At 40.1% G+C, this 19,998-nt stretch overlaps 1 protein-coding gene across 1 annotated transcript in view; it reads right to left on the bottom strand.

Annotated features, from left to right (window-relative positions):
* mctp1a (multiple C2 domains, transmembrane 1a) overlaps positions 1-19,998 on the bottom strand; it is a 152,079-nt gene that overhangs the window by 88,672 nt on the left and 43,409 nt on the right. Inside the window, exon 2 of the mRNA XM_073467041.1 lies at positions 349-469. Within this exon, the coding sequence (XP_073323142.1) occupies positions 349-469 (121 nt within the window). The remainder of the gene's footprint in view (positions 1-348; positions 470-19,998) is intronic.

The raw sequence follows: 19,998 nt of genomic DNA, 5'->3' as shown, positions 1-19,998 counted from the left end.
GAGAGAGAGAGAGAGAGAGAGATGTGAGATGAATGAATAGAGGAAAAAAGAGGGGGGAAAAGTGCCAAGAACGATATTACACTGACAAAACGAGGCATATATATTCCCCTTAAGATTACAAAGAGATAGAAGATGCAATAATAATGATGCCTCATGCATGATGGTAGCATCCTGGGTACTGCACTGCCAGTGCCAGTGTCAAAACAACTGAGATAGCTAGACAGAGACCAGAGCAGGGTAGCTTTCATTTGGTGAGCCAGATAGAGGCTTTGTAAAGCTGTTCACCCTGTCTCTTTACGTAAACCTCAATACTGTTGAGGTAATAGGAAGAATAAATAGAGCTCCTACCTGTCCTATCTCGGATGGCCAGGTTGTTCCCTTTCTTTAGGACAATATCCAGCTGGTACATGGCTGGACTCGGAGGTCGAGGCGTGGGCTCTGCATTACTGGGTCCCACTATGTTGATGCCCTGTAGAGAGAAGTTACATCATGTAGGAGATACACTAATGATAAATGTAATTTAAACACTCGTTAATGGGGCACCACCTCCGTTTTCGTCTATTTGAATAATCCGGAGGTAATTAATCAAATTCGACTGGACAAGTTTAACTTGTATCAATTCTATTCAATCTCATACATGAAGCAAGTGAATTCTACACATATCCATCGGTTCTCCACATTAAAAACAAACCTGCACAGACAAGGACACACGGTTAAATATGTTTATTGACTAAATAATTCAGGTTAAATAAATGAAATGGCAATTTAAATGAATAACAACAGGTAACAGAAAATATGGAATAACTAAGTAATGGGTTACTAGTGGAATATGGGCTGATGGTGAGATTATGAGTTAGGTTGAAGCATTTAAAGATTACGAGAGTAATTTTTAATACTAACGAGACCCTAACCGAATTTCTTTTAAGCTAAAAGATATGAACCAGAGCCATATACACCATCTCATGTATCATGTGTGGATCCAGCTGTTGTGAGTGATGGAGAGCCTACTTTCTTAGCAGAGTTGGGGGGGTCCGCGACAGCGGATTTCCTCAGGTGTTTTGCAGCTCTAGCAGTCAGTCAGTCCCGGTCCGATGGCCGGGGTCAGCTCGTCCGGTATCAGTCGGTTGGGCACCTCGGTCCGTTGTCTTAGGAAGAGGGCCGCTGGTCCCGTACCGATCCGGTGCAGATCTTGGCTCAGTGCCCAGCGGGATGGTACCGCTAGCGAGCGCTGGGGGCTTGTCAAAGAGTCTGTCTTTCGTTGGAAACCGTTTGCACGGTCTCGGACACAGCAAGTTGCTGTAGTGTCTTGATGATGATTGTGATAAAGATGTTCTTCTTCGTTTCTTCGAGTGGTTCTCAGGCTCTGACTTAGTAAACTAGATTTAACTTCTTGAATAAAATAACTGAGGAGGATACGTTGATCAGGCGTGTTATCCGTTGTTAGTTAATGCAAGGTAATCTAAATTAAGTTCACTTCTTCAAAAGCGGGTTACGATACTTAACGGTATAAAACAAATTAAAACAGAACTTCGTTCTGGTACAAACTTAATAAAAGAAGCTAATCAATACTGCGAAAAATATAAAATGAGAAAAATCAACGCGTGAGCACTTCTGATGAGATCGCTGTCTTGGAGCGTGTTTCAAAGTAAAGTGAAGAGCTTCAAAATAAGTTTCAAAAGAAAAACTTAAACAAAACTTTTAAAAACAAAACAAAAACTAAACAAAACTAAACAAAAACTCTGAACCGAGAGACGTGATCTCTCCGTTTTATTACTTGCAAATCGAGGCGTGTCTAGGCGGGGCTTACCGGCTTTTATCTCCAAGATTTAGTGGAGGTGTTAAGATTCACAGAAACTCACTGAACTAAACTGTGCTTCACCTTCTCAGTTTCTCACCATGGCTCAATAGATATACTTTGTCTATCATGACAAGGATTATGACGTGATTAAACATTAATTATACATATTCAGCTTAATACTTGTTAAAACAAAGACATATCAGAGTCATTTACTGGTTATAAACATGAACATATTAAACAGAATATTTCTCGTCCAACTGCACCAGGGCTCACCACTGGAGGGCACTGTGGTTCCACCAAACACAAGACACATTTAAACATTAAACTTGATTTCAGTCAATCTTAATCGTAGAGAAACGGGGAAAAGATCAGTTTTATGAGCTTCTCTTACTGTTTCTTAATGTGTTAGAATTAAGATTGTGAGATACTGACTTAATGGTTAATTAGAAATGGTCTGAAATCTGGAAGAATACAGAGACCATTTGGTTTGGAATGCGAGCAGATAGCATCCAGATGTAAGTCGTAAATTAAAAGAAGACAGAGTAACAGCATAGAAAAACACATCAGAAGGTGTCCGATGTCCACTCTGTGAATGTTTGTGGATCAGAAGTCATAGAGACAGAGAGAGAAATAAGTAGAAAGTGATCAGGCGTGTTACTTAATCTGCAAATGTAAAGACATTGTATTAACACATTCTGAAGACATTCGTTCGTCCCTCCTGGTGAACTGTCACAGGTAACTTCATGACCTGTGTGAGGAGGTTCTGTTCAAAGGGGAAAGAGAGTTCAGAAATGGGAGTTTAGTTGTAAATTAATTAAAACTGTCCTCGTTTGAAGTCTTTATGGTCCAGAGAGGCACTGTCCTCTCTGCCAGGAGATAAGATGTGCCTGAAAGGCGCCTCCTTCATGTAAATCTTCTTCATCCAGATGAAAAGGGTTAACAAGAACAACAAAGCCTCAAGCTAATGCAGAGGCGATGGACAGAGGTTCCTACATATCCCCCACTTCGATCTGAATGACCGTAGTAGCGGGAACTTTGGATCGATGAAGTCATGATGTCCATCGTCGAGGAGCACAGGTGGCACACTTTATGATCAGAGATGGTGTCTGACTTTGGCATGTGCTAAGGTCTAATCATATAGTAAAGAAAAAAAATAAGGGAAAACAGTACTGATAATACTAACTTGGTTAGTGGAAAGTTCTACTCTTAATCTTATAGAATTAAGGAGCCTGTTATAGAACTGTCAATAGTAACTGTTATCAACTAACTGTGAGAGTCGCTATCAATAACTGATCACTGCACTTGAGTAAGAGTGTTTTGCTCTAACTCAAGTGTGTGTTTGTCGAAAAATTTAGATTTCTTGATTTCATATTGGTTTGTGTCCAAATGATGGAGCTAAATTTTCAATGTATAGGATAACGTTCTCTGGTAATGGTGGATAAATTTACTTCACCAGAAACAGTGGGATAAGATGCAGAAGAATCTTATTTATGGCTGAGCTGTTCACTGAGGATCCAATGTCTCTCAGCGTGTCTGCCATAACGAACTGACAGGTTGTGTGTGAGCATAATCAACTGACATGACTGAAAGGAGAATGATTACTCACGTAAATATTTATTACACTGTTCATATAGATGTACATTTCTGCTTATTTTCTAAGACTGAATGGGAGCAGCTGTAACACAAGCAATATCCCTTCAGGGATCACTAAAGTATTTCTGATTCTAATTCTGATTATAGCAAGGAGAGTTTTATTCAGAACTTCACTGTGGGTTTTGACCACCAAAATGATGCTCTACAATGATTGGCTTATGTTTGTAGCACCTGCTGTTGTTGGTTGATCTGCGCTCTGATGTCTGGGATTTCAGCTTGAAATTCACATTCATGGCGATTTTACTGTGAATAAACTTACAGCATGAACTGTAGAGAGTCCAAGATTTAACAAACAAAATATTCTTACAAGCTTTATAGCTGATAGCTTTATCAAGGATTCACCAATTAATTGTTTAGGTCTGCAACTAAATTACTCAGTTCTGATTGAGTGAAAGTGAACTTCTGCAACTGCTGTAACCTGTAAGTCGAATCTGTCAGCCTGATAAACACTTTCTTTGTGTGTAGACGACAGCTGGTGATCAACAGTCTGGGATGTTCCTTGCGAACAATCTCAGAGTTTGGTTTTGATTCTACTTTTCAATTTATTATACACTTTGGACCAAAGGGCAAACGTGTTAGATTAACCCCCACTTTGAATCAATTAGTTTTGGGTGAATCAAAGGACTGTATTTAGTTAAGCAGGTTAAGTTAGCAGGTTAATTTACAAAGCCTGTTTCTCAATTCAACTTTGTAAATGACGCGAACAACAGTGACCTTTGTTGGCAAAAAAAAAAAATTTATTCGCGATTGGCACTTTTAGGTGCTTTAAAGGTTTTATCCTTATTTATGACCTATCAGAGAAGTTTGCATCCCTGTCAAGTCCCATGGGTTTTTGTGTGGTTTCATCTGGTTGCGATGGATCCACTTAAGTGTCTGCTCTTTCTGGCCTTTGTTTACTTTGAGCTTTTGGGGCAGAAGCTTGTGGGCAAGTCTTCTGGTGTTTTGGTTGGCCTTTCTAGTCAGGGGAGCAGAGGTGTAGTACCAAATCTTGTCCCCCACTTCGACTTTGTCATGGGACACTTTTTGGTCATAGTAGGCTCTGTGGCCCCTTCGTGGGAAGGGAGCTCTGTGAAGCAGGTTTGACAGTTGGGCCTGACAGCAAATTGAGCAGTCTTTGATGTAGTTTGCTACATCTTCCTGCATGTGTGGCCAATAGGCTACTTGTTGGAGTGCCTGGTATGTTGCTTTGGCTTTTCTATGTCCTGCGCATGGAGAGTTATGGGCCTGCATTAGCATCACCCCCCTGTGGCTCTGAGGCACCACGAATGCAGGTGAAGTGAGAGCGTCGGAGACATGTACAAGGAGGCCCTCGACAATGCGCAAGGCAGTGCGTGTGTCATGCAAGTATTTCAAGTCAGGACCGGAGCGTCTCGGTGCTGAAGAGTTGTCAGGAGCATTGGCTACTACCTGAGCTTGAGCGGCAATGCCGATCATTTGGGTGGGAGGGTTGGGAAAAAATTCAGGGTCAAATTGCCTGTGAGTTTTATTAAAGGCACCAGGTTTGGGTTCGAAATGCATTATGTTTCGAGCTATTTTATCTAGGTCCCTGTCGGAGGGGTTTCGCGAATATTGCGCGCTTGGAGGAGGGAGAGGCTGAGAGGAGGGAGACCTTTTATCTCGGTCACGCAGGTCCCTGTCAGTCCGAGACTGGACAACGGGATCTATGGGTGACATAGATCGTGGCGGGGACGTGCCTAATTGAGCGTTCCTGTGGAATCTGCTCTCTTTGTTTTCCTCATGAGAGTTTGCACCTGCAGGCGCTTTTGGGAATGAACTATACTCAAAGGAGTGTTTTAATTCCCTTTTAACCTCTTTGAGCTCTGCCTCTTGTTCCATCTGTTCAAGATGGGATTCGTTAACTTGGTCCCTGGCTTCTTTTAGTGCCTGTTGCATGTCATGTAGACATTTCCTTTCCCTTTCTCTGGCCCTGTTCCAAACTTTGAGCTTACTTTTTAGCTCCTTATTTTCCTTGGTTGCTTTCCCAAGGTCTTTGTTAGCATCTTCAAGATGTTTAGTTACTTTTTCAAGTTCATATTCTGTTTTATCTAGCTCTAGTCCTTGGGCGTGAAGGACTTGTTTGAGCTCTGAGTTTCCTTCCTGCATTTCAGTCTGTTCCTCTTTTTGTGCTTTAACCTGAGACTCAAGTCGGTTAATGCGGTCTTCTGCTTTAGTTAAGGACTCTTTAGTTTTCTCATGTTGCTTTTTAGGGGTTACTTCAGCTAAAGCGTTCTCTAGCAGTTGGTCTCTGCGTTTTTGTTGTGCAGACATCACGATAACCATCATCCCTAACATTTGCTCTCTGGCTTTTCCTTTCATTTCTTCGGTCAGGGACTGGCATACTAACGCGGACATTATTTCATGTAGCTCACTGGGGTCGGTCTTCTGGATTTTGTCTGCATAATCTGGTAGCAACTCTGTGGTAAGATCCAGTATTACTGAATCTAGATTGTCTAAGGGATTCACTAGGCTCACGGTGTCAGAATCACCGGGCCCTGCCATTGTTTTTAGAAGAAAAAAAAAAATTCAATTCAAAATTCTATTTACTTTGTTTTATTTATTTATTTTATTTGAGCTTTTTAAATTCTAATTGTTTTCAATTAGAGGTGGGGTTTGCTTGGTTAATTAACTCAATTTGTGAAGCTCAAAAACAGCAGACGTTTTGGATTTCAAAGGATTTGACAGCTAATGTGTTAACAACAATGACTAAAGTATTTGATCTAAATGTGGCTTTCGATTAAAAGTACTTGGATGTGTAGTTAACAGCTTAATTCTTTGACTTGCATGCGCGTAGCATATATCAAGATCAAATTCCAAGTAATACAACAAAAATTTCAATTGAATTTGGAATAAAGTTGTCAAATCTGGTTAAAGTTGTCAAATTCGTAATTTACAACTTAATTATTCGATTTACCTGAACAATGAGACACATTAATTCACTGTAGTAGTTATTGCAGTATCACAGTTTTCCAATAATACAATTTAGCAAGTACCTGTGTGGGATTTCAGCCTATTAAAGCTGAAAGACAAAATTCAATTAATCAAGTTAGCCAGCAGAATATGCTATTCAAATGTATTTGTTGTTAACAGAATCAGCCACCAGGAGTGTTGTTACAAATTTAATATTCACAGAGTTGGTCATTAGAACAAGCTATCACAAAATAAAAATCTTTTACCGAATCGTCCTACAGAGGGCGCTATCGCAACTTTGGAGGTTTAACAGAGTCGGCCACCAGGGGCGCTATCGCAGAATTTAATTTTAACAAGGCTACACGAAGAAGAGTCTAGAGGAGGGACTTTTAGCTCCGCCCACTGATATACCCCCCTTGTTTTTCAAGGCTTGGGTCAGTGACGGTTTGACTCTGGAGGGTTAACTTCTCAGCAGACAAAGTTACAGCAGTTGAGTTCACTGGTCACACGCAGTGAATCCTGCCACTTTAATTTTAGCACCAACAAGTTTTTCAGCACTTCAGAAAACATTCAACCAGCAACTAGCATTGCATTCATTTACTTGTGTTTTCACAATTTCAACTGGTAGAGGTTTTCTGTCCTCCTTTACACAGTCAAATATACTGTCTTCTGAACGAGATTGTTGCCATAGCAACCAATCTTGATACTACACGGGGTAGATCAAATAAACCTCTCACTGTTTGCACAGCTGTTTTCTGTTTAGGTAGCTAATCTAAATCAGAACACACGAGGGTCTGAGCAAGTTACAAATATCTCCGGAACATCGCGGTAGATATAGACTTTATCTCAGCTGAATCTCTAAGCTTTGGCACAGCGCAACAGCTTATGATTCATCAAACCGGTTAATTTAAGAAGTGTGCAGCGACACTTATGCATGCAAATAAATCACAGACCTGGTACAACGCAGGATCTGTTCACGAAACATTAACGCACGGCGGCGCTGAACAATTTTAACTCACAGATCTGGTAATTACAGCGCAGAATCTGTACATGAAGCATTAACGCACGGCGGCGTTTAACAACTCTTTAAATCATGGATCTGGTACAACGCAGCATCTACACATTAATTTCCAACATGCAGCGATGTTGAACGCTCTTTATCACACACGGATCTGGTTACAACGCAGCATCCATACACATATTAAGCAGCGAAATCAAATCTCAGCGAAGTTTTATGCTCACACACAATTCAAGGTATATGCAGTAGAGAATATAAGATTAAGTATCGCACTAATCACTCGGTGGACAGCCAAACAACATTAAGACAGCTTTGGGTTTTTTGATTATTAAAACCGATGTTTGTCTGTAGGCTTCAATTTAATGCAGAGAACTGTGGTTTTAGGTGGCCTCGCACGGACGGCACCATAATAATATGTAGGAGATACACTAATGATAAATGTAATTTAAACACTCGTTAATGGGGCACCACCTCCGTTTTCGTCTATTTGAATAATCCGGAGGTAATTAATCAAATTCGACTGGACAAGTTTAACTTGTATCAATTCTATTCAATCTCATACATGAAGCAAGTGAATTCTACACATATCCATCGGTTCTCCACATTAAAAACAAACCTGCACAGACAAGGACACACGGTTAAATATGTTTATTGACTAAATAATTCAGGTTAAATAAATGAAATGGCAATTTAAATGAATAACAACAGGTAACAGAAAATATGGAATAACTAAGTAATGGGTTACTAGTGGAATATGGGCTGATGGTGAGATTATGAGTTAGGTTGAAGCATTTAAAGATTACGAGAGTAATTTTTAATACTAACGAGACCCTAACCGAATTTCTTTTAAGCTAAAAGATATGAACCAGAGCCATATACACCATCTCATGTATCATGTGTGGATCCAGCTGTTGTGAGTGATGGAGAGCCTACTTTCTTAGCAGAGTTGGGGGGGTCCGCGACAGCGGATTTCCTCAGGTGTTTTGCAGCTCTAGCAGTCAGTCAGTCCCGGTCCGATGGCCGGGGTCAGCTCGTCCGGTATCAGTCGGTTGGGCACCTCGGTCCGTTGTCTTAGGAAGAGGGCCGCTGGTCCCGTACCGATCCGGTGCAGATCTTGGCTCAGTGCCCAGCGGGATGGTACCGCTAGCGAGCGCTGGGGGCTTGTCAAAGAGTCTGTCTTTCGTTGGAAACCGTTTGCACGGTCTCGGACACAGCAAGTTGCTGTAGTGTCTTGATGATGATTGTGATAAAGATGTTCTTCTTCGTTTCTTCGAGTGGTTCTCAGGCTCTGACTTAGTAAACTAGATTTAACTTCTTGAATAAAATAACTGAGGAGGATACGTTGATCAGGCGTGTTATCCGTTGTTAGTTAATGCAAGGTAATCTAAATTAAGTTCACTTCTTCAAAAGCGGGTTACGATACTTAACGGTATAAAACAAATTAAAACAGAACTTCGTTCTGGTACAAACTTAATAAAAGAAGCTAATCAATACTGCGAAAAATATAAAATGAGAAAAATCAACGCGTGAGCACTTCTGATGAGATCGCTGTCTTGGAGCGTGTTTCAAAGTAAAGTGAAGAGCTTCAAAATAAGTTTCAAAAGAAAACTTAAACAAAACTTTTAAAAACAAAACAAAAACTAAACAAAACTAAACAAAAACTCTGAACCGAGAGACGTGATCTCTCCGTTTTATTACTTGCAAATCGAGGCGTGTCTAGGCGGGGCTTACCGGCTTTTATCTCCAAGATTTAGTGGAGGTGTTAAGATTCACAGAAACTCACTGAACTAAACTGTGCTTCACCTTCTCAGTTTCTCACCATGGCTCAATAGATATACTTTGTCTATCATGACAAGGATTATGACGTGATTAAACATTAATTATACATATTCAGCTTAATACTTGTTAAAACAAAGACATATCAGAGTCATTTACTGGTTATAAACATGAACATATTAAACAGAATATTTCTCGTCCAACTGCACCAGGGCTCACCACTGGAGGGCACTGTGGTTCCACCAAACACAAGACACATTTAAACATTAAACTTGATTTCAGTCAATCTTAATCGTAGAGAAACGGGGAAAAGATCAGTTTTATGAGCTTCTCTTACTGTTTCTTAATGTGTTAGAATTAAGATTGTGAGATACTGACTTAATGGTTAATTAGAAATGGTCTGAAATCTGGAAGAATACAGAGACCATTTGGTTTGGAATGCGAGCAGATAGCATCCAGATGTAAGTCGTAAATTAAAAGAAGACAGAGTAACAGCATAGAAAAACACATCAGAAGGTGTCCGATGTCCACTCTGTGAATGTTTGTGGATCAGAAGTCATAGAGACAGAGAGAGAAATAAGTAGAAAGTGATCAGGCGTGTTACTTAATCTGCAAATGTAAAGACATTGTATTAACACATTCTGAAGACATTCGTTCGTCCCTCCTGGTGAACTGTCACAGGTAACTTCATGACCTGTGTGAGGAGGTTCTGTTCAAAGGGGAAAGAGAGTTCAGAAATGGGAGTTTAGTTGTAAATTAATTAAAACTGTCCTCGTTTGAAGTCTTTATGGTCCAGAGAGGCACTGTCCTCTCTGCCAGGAGATAAGATGTGCCTGAAAGGCGCCTCCTTCATGTAAATCTTCTTCATCCAGATGAAAAGGGTTAACAAGAACAACAAAGCCTCAAGCTAATGCAGAGGCGATGGACAGAGGTTCCTACAATCAGTTATGGAGGTTTTGTTTTTTTTGTTTTTTTTTTACCTTTCTAATAAGGAAAAAGAGACGGAAAAGAAAAGGACAGCAAGAATATATTTGGATTAGCTGTTGTTGCAAAATGGTAAATATTTTAATAAATCTTGAATCTGACTGCTTAAAACTAGTTGTTTTTATACCAACGGCAGATAACAATTTTAAACTGATTCAGAATCATCCACATTTAGAGATAATGACTGGCTGTGTGGGTTGTTTTTTGATTGTTCGTGTCCTAAATGCGAAAGAAGAAAAGAATTGTTGCTGCAGCATCACGATGCTCCGAATAAATCATCTCCAAAAAAAGCTAAAAAGTTTACAGGAACAGATTGGAAAGGTACAGAGAAATGACTTTTTGTACATTACATAATATATGTAGCATGTGTATTCTGGTAAATCATAGCAGGCATGCAACCTCCTTGTGGAGCTCTTGGAAGAGGTCACGTCGGTGGCTTTTCATGTCACGCTGTTGCCCTGAGGTCAGTGCTGTACTCTACTCTGACAGGGAGCCCCCACTGGCTCTTATCGTGGTTTCTCTTGGAGAAGGCCCATTAGCAAAACCACATGATAACCCAGGCTATGCTCGGAGATCCACTACAGCTTACTTCCTTTCTCCATGTCTTGCTCTTCTTATTCTCCCGACCCTCATTTCTCTCTCCTCCCCATTAGACAACCCGTGCATGGGCATTCCTGTCATGTTTCCCCGGCTATCTCACTCTGAGATGAGGATAAGAATAACTCCAAAAGAGCAGGGAAATGCTAGTGGACCTCTGAGAGGCTACTAACAGACAGCTGGCATGCGAGTAAGTCCCACTAGAGAGGAACAGAAGAGACATCCCCAAACAGCCAAAAACTGGGTTGCAAATGGAAAACGGGGAAAGAATACCCATGAGGAAACTCCCTATTAACACTGTCGTGTCAAAGGCATTCTTCCTGATAAGAGCTGTCACAACATTTCCTGTAATTGTTAATATCATTGTTTCCCTTCAGGATATCGTCTGACTGCCGTAAAACATAAACTGGCACCCTGTATATCTGTGAGATATATATCAAAAAGTTCCTATATTGCATGCTAACAGAACACACATTCCCAAAGCCCTATTTTTGGAAGTGTCACGATGGTGGTATAGTGGAAAATGATGGTGCAGTATTGTTCTTTCATTATTTGGAGACAGCCCTGCACCGAGGCTACAGGTTAATAATGGTGAGTATAATTACGCTGTGGTCCTTGTATTCCCACTCCGATTATCTTCTGCTGCCCTAAAAAATTACCACAATATAAATGGAAATTATGCTTAACTTTCATTTTCTATGCACGAGGAAATTGAGATGGGTAAATATGTCACTGGGGAAACAAAATCCTGATAATGTGTTAGCATTTGCAGCAGAGATTGTAGGAAACATTTAATTTGTATTTGTTTTTAATAGTATGCATTTCCCTGAAACAGAGATACAGAAGGCAATCAGAACACCGTAGTACTAAATCCTCCTTGCCTCGACCAAAACCGAGCACCAGCGCTCCATGTCGGGCTGTTAACAAGAAAATGATGACTGGAGATAGGCTCCAGTTGACCTTTGTGGAAGGAGAAAGCATCAGTGCACTGGCAGTGTCTGTTGAGGGGAAGTACAAGCTACTATCATGTCAAACAACAACAACAAGAGTGGAAAAGATGTGTGAGGAAAGCACAGTGAAATTGAGGGCTGATCTGCAAGGTGCCGACAAGGTAGGTATTACTACTGACAGTCTGACTGACTGTTTCACTAACCAACACTGTTTCCTGGTTGTTCATTTAGATCTTATTTTTATGCTGTTGTTGTTGCTTTTTTGCGACTACTCGATGAATGTTTAATGTGAGCACTCGAATATGGAAAGGGTCATTCAGACTACACAGCAAAATTTTAAACCACAGCAGCAGGGTGATACATACAGTGCTGTGGAAAACTTGACACTACCAAATCTCCATGGGTAAGTCAAGCCGAAACAATTTTAGCTTCACAGCACCTGCAGTCAGACAGGCAAAAAACAGATGGGAATGGATGTGGAGTCGAATCTTTTGGGGAAAAGAAAAAAAAATGAAATAAATCAAAAAAACAAAATGTAATTTGCCAGGAAACAGGTCCACTCAGCTCTGCAAATATCTGGGGAAAATCTAATGTGAACGTTCAGGGACAGACGGAGAGTTAAAGCTGTGTTTGGACAGGATTAACATGGGTCAACAGTTCATGTAAGTTACTGTAATTGAACTCTCTCCCTCTCTTTGTTTGTGTGTGTGCACGCACGCTTGTGTGTGCGTGTGTGTGTGTGCATACAACAGTCGTAGGGCTCTGACCATAAGCCCTTCTGTCTAAAATGTGACTAACAAGCAGTGACACACGGAGCAACACGATGTCGAGTCGGGTCACATCATAACAAACAGCGATTAAGAAAAAGGATTCCTCAACACATTCTGTGCCCTCGGAAAATACCAGTGCACGTGCCATTTTCTGCTCTGAGCTCTTTGAGTTAGCATCAATACATATGACAGGAAAATACAGCACAGAAATGCCAAACAAGGGCTGAGGTCATTCCAAACAGTGACACCATTACATCCACCATTGCGTAACAAACATCACTGACAAGTTGAGTTCTGAACTGTAAAATGTTTTTAAAAAACAAACAAAGAGTCTAAGGTGATGACTGTTTATGTTATGGGTTTATGTAAAGAAAAAATACTGTAGGTCTATATAACATTATCAGATTTTTTAACTTTTAAGTACCAGTATCTGAATCTGCAAACATCTATTGTCAGTTGGTCTATGAAAAACAAACTTTATTGCTACATTTTTTGAACGTTTTTTCAGATAAAAACCTTCGAAAAATTCAGTACATCAGCAACTCAATATGTTGAAAGGAAGATTTGTGCTGTCACAATTCTAAGCCACAAGAGAATGAAAACCTTTAGGTAAAGAAGAAGTAAAGTTGAAGTTAAAATAGTGACACAGATATAAAGACACACAACCACACACTCTCTTACACACAAACCAACACATTCACGCAGACTCTGGGTCTTGAACCAACCAGTCATTTTGTGCTATAACCATCACCCTTGCCGATCCTCTGGGACAGACTTGGAGATCAATTCATCTCTATTGTGTCCCCAGAGTCCAGTAGACCTTAGCCCCTGCCTCTGCACACTCAGTCCTCAGAGAAGATTTTCACACACTCTCAAAGACACAGACGAGAAACACATTCACAGTGACAGAAACAACAAGAGGAGAAGTGAAGAGAGAAAGGAAAGGCAGACAAAGTCCTTCCCACTCCACCTGCTCTGTGTTTCATGGTGCCTTGAAGCTGACAGACAACTAAACAATACCTACCACGACCCAATTTTCAGTCTCGCTCCGCTCCCAGAGGGCAGTAAACATTTTGGTAGAGGGACAGCTTACAGATCAACAGTCTGGGCCGATGTCTGTGCTTATTTGGCCTACACTACAGAGCAATTGATCTACGTTGCAAGTATTCCACTGTCGTACGTGATGTACAAAAACAAATGCAAGATGTCAACATTTTATTCAAAAAACATTAATTGATCCATTTTTTCCCACCAAAAAATTCTCATTTAAGATCTTTATATTAAAGATTATTTAATACTAATATTAAAGAAATACACACAAAGGCCTGTTTGAATACATAGCATCCATCAGTGCAATGTAAATACTGGAAAAAGAAAAGGAATTCCATGACAGCAGCATCTGGCAATGATCCAGAGAGATTCAACTGAGCACTTTGCATTTACATTAAATAAACCCTGGAGAAATACACTGGAAAGTGCTCTGGATACAAGCCTTCAGCTTTTTGCAGAAACCCATTCTACCTGAATCCATTCAAATATCGATCAATACCAATTTCTGTTTTCCATTAAGTAAATACTTTGATTGGATAAATGGGGTTCAACATTGCACTGCAAATATTGATGCCTACCCTGCATCCATTCATCATCTCCCAGGGGAGATTTTTGCATGTTTATGATGCATGAGCAGTGTGTGTGTGCTTCCTGTTCTTCTTTGTGTGAATGCATAGGGTTATCTACCATGAATCAGAGCAAGGAGACCTGATCTTTTATCAATAAATGAAATAGATGATGTGTCACACTTCAGGAAAGATGACAGTAAATAGTCAATAGGATATTCCACACCAACAGACTCCAGACAAGCACAATGCATAGTATCTAAGAGGTTATAAGAGGTTTGGGAGTGGATTTTCTGGGTATACTGCACAAGCATCAGCTCAGCTCTGAGACATATATCAATATGAAGCCATAAAAAACACTTAGTCAAACAGCCTGACTTCTATTGACTCCCCTAAACATCAATTATAAAAAACAAAAGATCCACACTCACAACGACACATCTTAATAAGAGTAACAGTTTCAACATTTCTCTGACACATTTCTGCAGCCAACCGAAACTTAATCCATGACCTTTCACAAGCACTTTTTGTGCTAGTTTGGCCTTTTTACATCAATATCTTCCTGAATCTCCACCGTTCAGCCAGTCTCAAACACATAAGAAAGGAAACATAAGTAGCAAGGTCAGTGTGGCAAAGCGGCAAATGTCAAAAAACTACGTCAGTCATCTGGCGGCTCATCATGTTCCATTTCTCTTCATCTCAAAGTGAGGACAGGCAATAGTGGCTCTTTACCGAGGATGCACTCACAACCCACACATGACCCCTTTCCACTCCCTGATGAAGGTGCTCCTCAAGCTCCGGGTGAAAACAGCCAGTAATGAAAGGTTAACTCTACAATCGAATGAGAAGCGGAGTGGAGTGGAGTAATCTACGAAGAAGACAGACTAAACTGAGGACAGTAAACTGGCTTTTATGAATGAATGCTTGTCAACCCCTCCCACTAAATTACAACAGTGCCTGATCCCAGGCAGTATCAGTAACCAGGTAAGTATGCAGTAAGTGAGAGCACTATGCTGCTGGATTTGGTAGGACTTCACTGTCAGTAAGTTTCCCCTCCGACTTCTTGTGTTCCACTAGTTCTGTAGAGCTTTGATCGTGAGATAAGAAACATTTAGACAGTCTGAATTAGGACAAGATTCTTCCTCCTTCAAGAGAGTAGACCTAAATTTCCATATTTGCTCTCTAAGAAACAAAGCACACAGGGAGCATTAGAACTTCAGTCTTTCGTTCCTTTCTGTTCACTCAGCCATGACTCAAAAATGACTTTTGTGTCTGACTTCAATTTCCTCGCACTCCTTCAAACTGTGACGGCTGAGGGTGACATTATTTTGAAAGTTGTACTACAAGACTACTGTGCTGTGCTGTGCCATTGTGCCAAGTCTTTAAGCAACAGCCCTGCAGTTTAAGCTCGACTGCTGCTCGAAATGAGTTAAAAATGTCCTACTGGGAGATTTTTCTCAAAATTCACATTTATCCTTTAAAGGGCAGATCAGTGAGTAAAAGACTGCTTTGTAAACTTCCCTTTTGGGATATCAACCAGAGTCATATATTTTTTATTCTGGATTATATGTCATGACCGTCGTGTCTTTATGGAGGAAGCTTGTATTTTGCCCCGGGCACTGTGGAGCCAGACTCTCGTTTCTCACAGCAATGGCAGGTAATTTCCAGGCTCTGCACCTCCATTCCTGCATAACAATAACCTGTTACTGCTTCTCTCATTAACAAGGATGCTGTGACAGTTCTCTTTCTGCTAGTAGAGATGCCACCTCCTGCAACCCAACATAAAACCTCCATTTGTCTCTTGACTTACTCTCTTACCTCTTATTTTTCTATCAAATAATCTTGTCATCTGTATAGCTGTTTGTTTTACTGTTATCTAGAGGAATAAGTTAATGTCCTGATATGGTGAGTGATGGTTAGTTTGCCTTTGAGTGTCATATCAGGTCATGTGATTGCAATGAGCAACAAACTATCTTTTTTAGAAACTTTATTTTCATATAATACACTTTAGGTAGCCTATGAAAATAACATTAATGGATTGATTTGTGAGTCATTGTATGGAAAAATAGATGAAGGGTTTTTTTTTGCATTCATGACTCATTCCTCCGTGATAGCCAAGTGAAATGTCACAGGCGCCTGTGCTTTGACTCTGGAACTAATGTGAACAAATTCATAGACACAGTCTCATTAATTTTAATATTATTCAGTGGAGTTGAGCAAGTACTTGGCTGAAACCAGTATCTGGTACAGATAATGTGATTTTTACATGCATGAGTATCGTCCAAGTAAGATGTCAATATCCTTACTTGCGATAGAGGAAAATCCTAATTAGGCAGCTGACTGAAGGTTAGGCTAAGTGAAATATGGACACCCACAGCAAACGGATGTTTTTTATAGTGTTTTTTATAGTTCTGTGTGAACTTCTCAAGCAACTACAGCAGCTGATTTAATAGATTAGCACACTTAAAAGTCAGAGTAGGCCGTATGCTCGCAAAGACTTCTATCAAGCATAAATCAAGTGAATGGAAATGAAAATGGCAACTAAAAGTGATGAAAAGTTAAAAGGTAATTGTCCACCATACTGTTGTGACATCATGTAGGAACCTCTGTCCATCGCCTCTGCATTAAATTGAGGCCTGTTGTTTCTTGTTAACCCTTTTCATCTGGATGAAGAAGATTTACATGAAGGAGGCGCATTTCAGGCACATCTTATCTCCTGGCAGAGAGGACAGTGCCTCTCTGGACCATAAAGACTTCAAATGAGGACAGTTGTAATTAATTTACAACCCAAAGCCTTTAGATGAACTTACTCTCCCATTTCTGAACTCTCTCTCCCCTTTTGAACAGATAAAACTCTTCCCACAGGTCGTGTTGAGTGACAGTTCACCAGGAGGGACGAACGAATGTCTTCAGAATGTGTTAATACAATGTCTTTACATTTGCAGATTAAGTAACACGCCTGATCACTTTCTACCTATTTCTCTCTCTGTCTCTATGACTTCTGATCCACAAACATTCACAGAGTGGACATCGGACACCTTCTGATGTGTTTTTCTATGCTGTTACTCTGTCTTCTTTAAATTTATGACACATCTGGATGCTATCTGCTCACATTCCATTCAAATGGCCTCTGTATTCTTCCAGATTTCAGACCATGTCTAATTAACCATTAAGTCAGTATCTCACAATCTTATTTCTAACATATTAAGAAACAGTAAGAGAAGCTCATAAAACTGATCTTTCTCCCGTTTCTCTACGATTAAGATTGACTGAGATCAAATTTTAATGTTTAATCTGTACTGTGTTCGGTGGAACCACAGCACCTCCTGATGGTGAGTCCTGATACAGTTGGACGAGAAATATTCTGTTTAATATGGTCATGGTTATAACCAGTAAATGACTCTGATATGTCTTTGTTTTAACAAGTATTAAGCTGAATATGTATAATTAATGTTTAATCACGTCATAATCCTTGTCATGATAGACAAAGTACATCTATTGAGCCATGGTGAGAAACTGAGAAGGTGAAGCACGGTTTAGTTCAGTGAGTTTCTGTGAATCTTAACACCTCCACTAAATCTTGGAGATAAAAGCCGGTAAGCCCCGCCTAGACACGCCTCGATTTGCAAGTAATAAAACGGAGAGATCACGTCTCTCGGTTCAGTTTTTTTTGTTTTTGTTTAGTTTTGTTTACAGTTTTGTTTTAGTTTTACAAGTTTTGTTTTTAGTTCAGTTTTAATTTTGTTTAAGTTTTTCTTTTGTAACTTATTTTGAAGCTCTTTACTTTACTTTGAAACACGCTCCAAGACAGCGATCTCATCAGAAGTGCTCACGCGTTGATTTTTCTCATTTTATATTTTTCGCAGTATTGATTAGCTTCTTTTATTAAGTTTGTACCAGAACAAAGTTCTGTTTTAATTTGTTTTATACCGTTAAGTATCGTAACTCGCTTTTGAAGAAGTGAACTTAATTTAGATTACCTTGCATTAACTAACAACGGACGATCCGCCTGATCAACGTATCATCCTCAGTTATTTTATTCAAGAAGTTAAATTTAGTTTACAAAGTCAGAGCCTGAGAACCATTCGAAGAAACGAAGAAGAACATCTTTATCACAATCATCATCACGACTACAGCAACTTGCTGTGTCCGAGACCGTGCAAGCGGTTTCCAACGAAAGACAGACTCTTTGACAAGCCCCCAGCGCTCGCTAGCGGTATCATCCCGCTGGGCACTGAGCCAAGATCTGCACCGGATCGGTACGGGACCAGCTGCCCTCGTCCTAAGACAAAGGACCGAGGTGCCCAACCGACTGATACCGGACGAGCTGACCCCCGGCCATCGGACCGCCAGCTAGAGTCGCAAATCACCCGAGGGAATCCGCCGCCGCGGCCCGCAACTCGGCTGAGAAAGTAGGCTCTCCATCACTCACAACAGCTGGATTCACACATGATACATGAGATGGTATATGGCTCTGGTTCTGATCTTTTAGCTTAAGAGAAATTCGGTTAGGGTCTCGTTAGTATTAAAAATTACTACCGTAATATTTAAATGCTTCAACCTAACCCATGATCTCACCATCAGCCTATATTCCACTAATAACCCATTACTTAGTTATTTCACATTTCCTGTTACCTGTGTTATTCATTTAAATTGCCATTTCATTTATTTAACCTGAATTATTTAGTCAATAAACATATTTAACCGCATGTCGTTGTCTGTGCAGGTTTGTTTTTAATGTGGAGAACCGATGGATATGTGTAGAATCTCACTGCTTCATATATGAGATGAATAAATTGATCTGAAATTGATTAAAATTGATACAAGTTAAACTTGTCCAGTCGAATTTGATTAATTACCTCCGGATTATTCAAATAGACAAAATAACGGAGGTGGTGCCCCATTAACGAGTGTTTATTATTAGTGTATCTCCTACAATCATGTTTGTTTATGTTGGCGTTTCTGACTTGGATTTCCAACTTGGATGTGCGTATCATTGCACTTTTTTGTGTCGGAGGTTGTTTGTTTCCGAGTTCCGAGTACAATGTACTGCAACATTAAAATACAACTTCTAGTCCTGTCAACTTCTAGTTTATGCCCCGCCCATTCCAGGTACAGACACAGTTACAAATCATTTAGTTGGCTGAACAGAGGCAGATACAGATAATAGTATGCTCATTCCTACTATTTACTGAAACCAAGACCCACCAACTCCACAAAGCCATAACCTGGGCAGCTTGGAAAAGATCTGCGATCGGATTTCACCACGCTGGCTGAAAAAAGAAAGGCTACTGTACATTAATCATTACAAAGCTTTCTAATGGCTACGCTTTAATATAACTAAAATTGATTTTATTATAATGAGAGCTGTGTAATGTAATCAATACATTAATTAATGTGATTCCACACAGCGGTACAATCATCACTCACATTAGCGAACATCAAAGAAGAACAAAAATACAAAGATGCATGTTGCACATTAGGTGACGTGAGGTGAGCAAAAAAATAGAAACCAGTATTCTGCCGTAGGATTTAAAACAAATCAGTGTTTACTGTAAACTCCACAGAGTGTGACCCCTAGACAACAGCACTGCTGTGAATGTGAGCCTGTGTGATGTGGGTTTAGGCAGTAAGACACAAAGTAATCCATAAACTACATATCTTGATAAGTATTCAGACCTCCAGCCAAAACCTAAGCTAGTGTAATCATTTGTGGTTTTAATCATGGGCGAATGATCTTACAGCAGTGGTGTGCAGCCTGGTGTCTTATTCAAGGATGAAATATTTGACACGTAGCTGTTGACAGATGCTCCTTTAACTGTTGTGTTCGATGACACTGAGATGGATGGCCTTACTTACCACTAGATCATGTTGCTAAGCCACCCTGACAGGATGATTCAGTCTTGTCTCTTGGGATCGTGTTGTGTAG

Source organism: Pagrus major, chromosome 5 (assembly GCF_040436345.1).
Source record: "Pagrus major chromosome 5, Pma_NU_1.0".
In the NCBI taxonomy this organism is placed as follows: Eukaryota; Metazoa; Chordata; class Actinopteri; order Spariformes; family Sparidae; genus Pagrus; species Pagrus major.
Note: the sequence above shows the minus strand (reverse complement) of the source record. Positions and strands in the feature narration are given on the sequence as shown.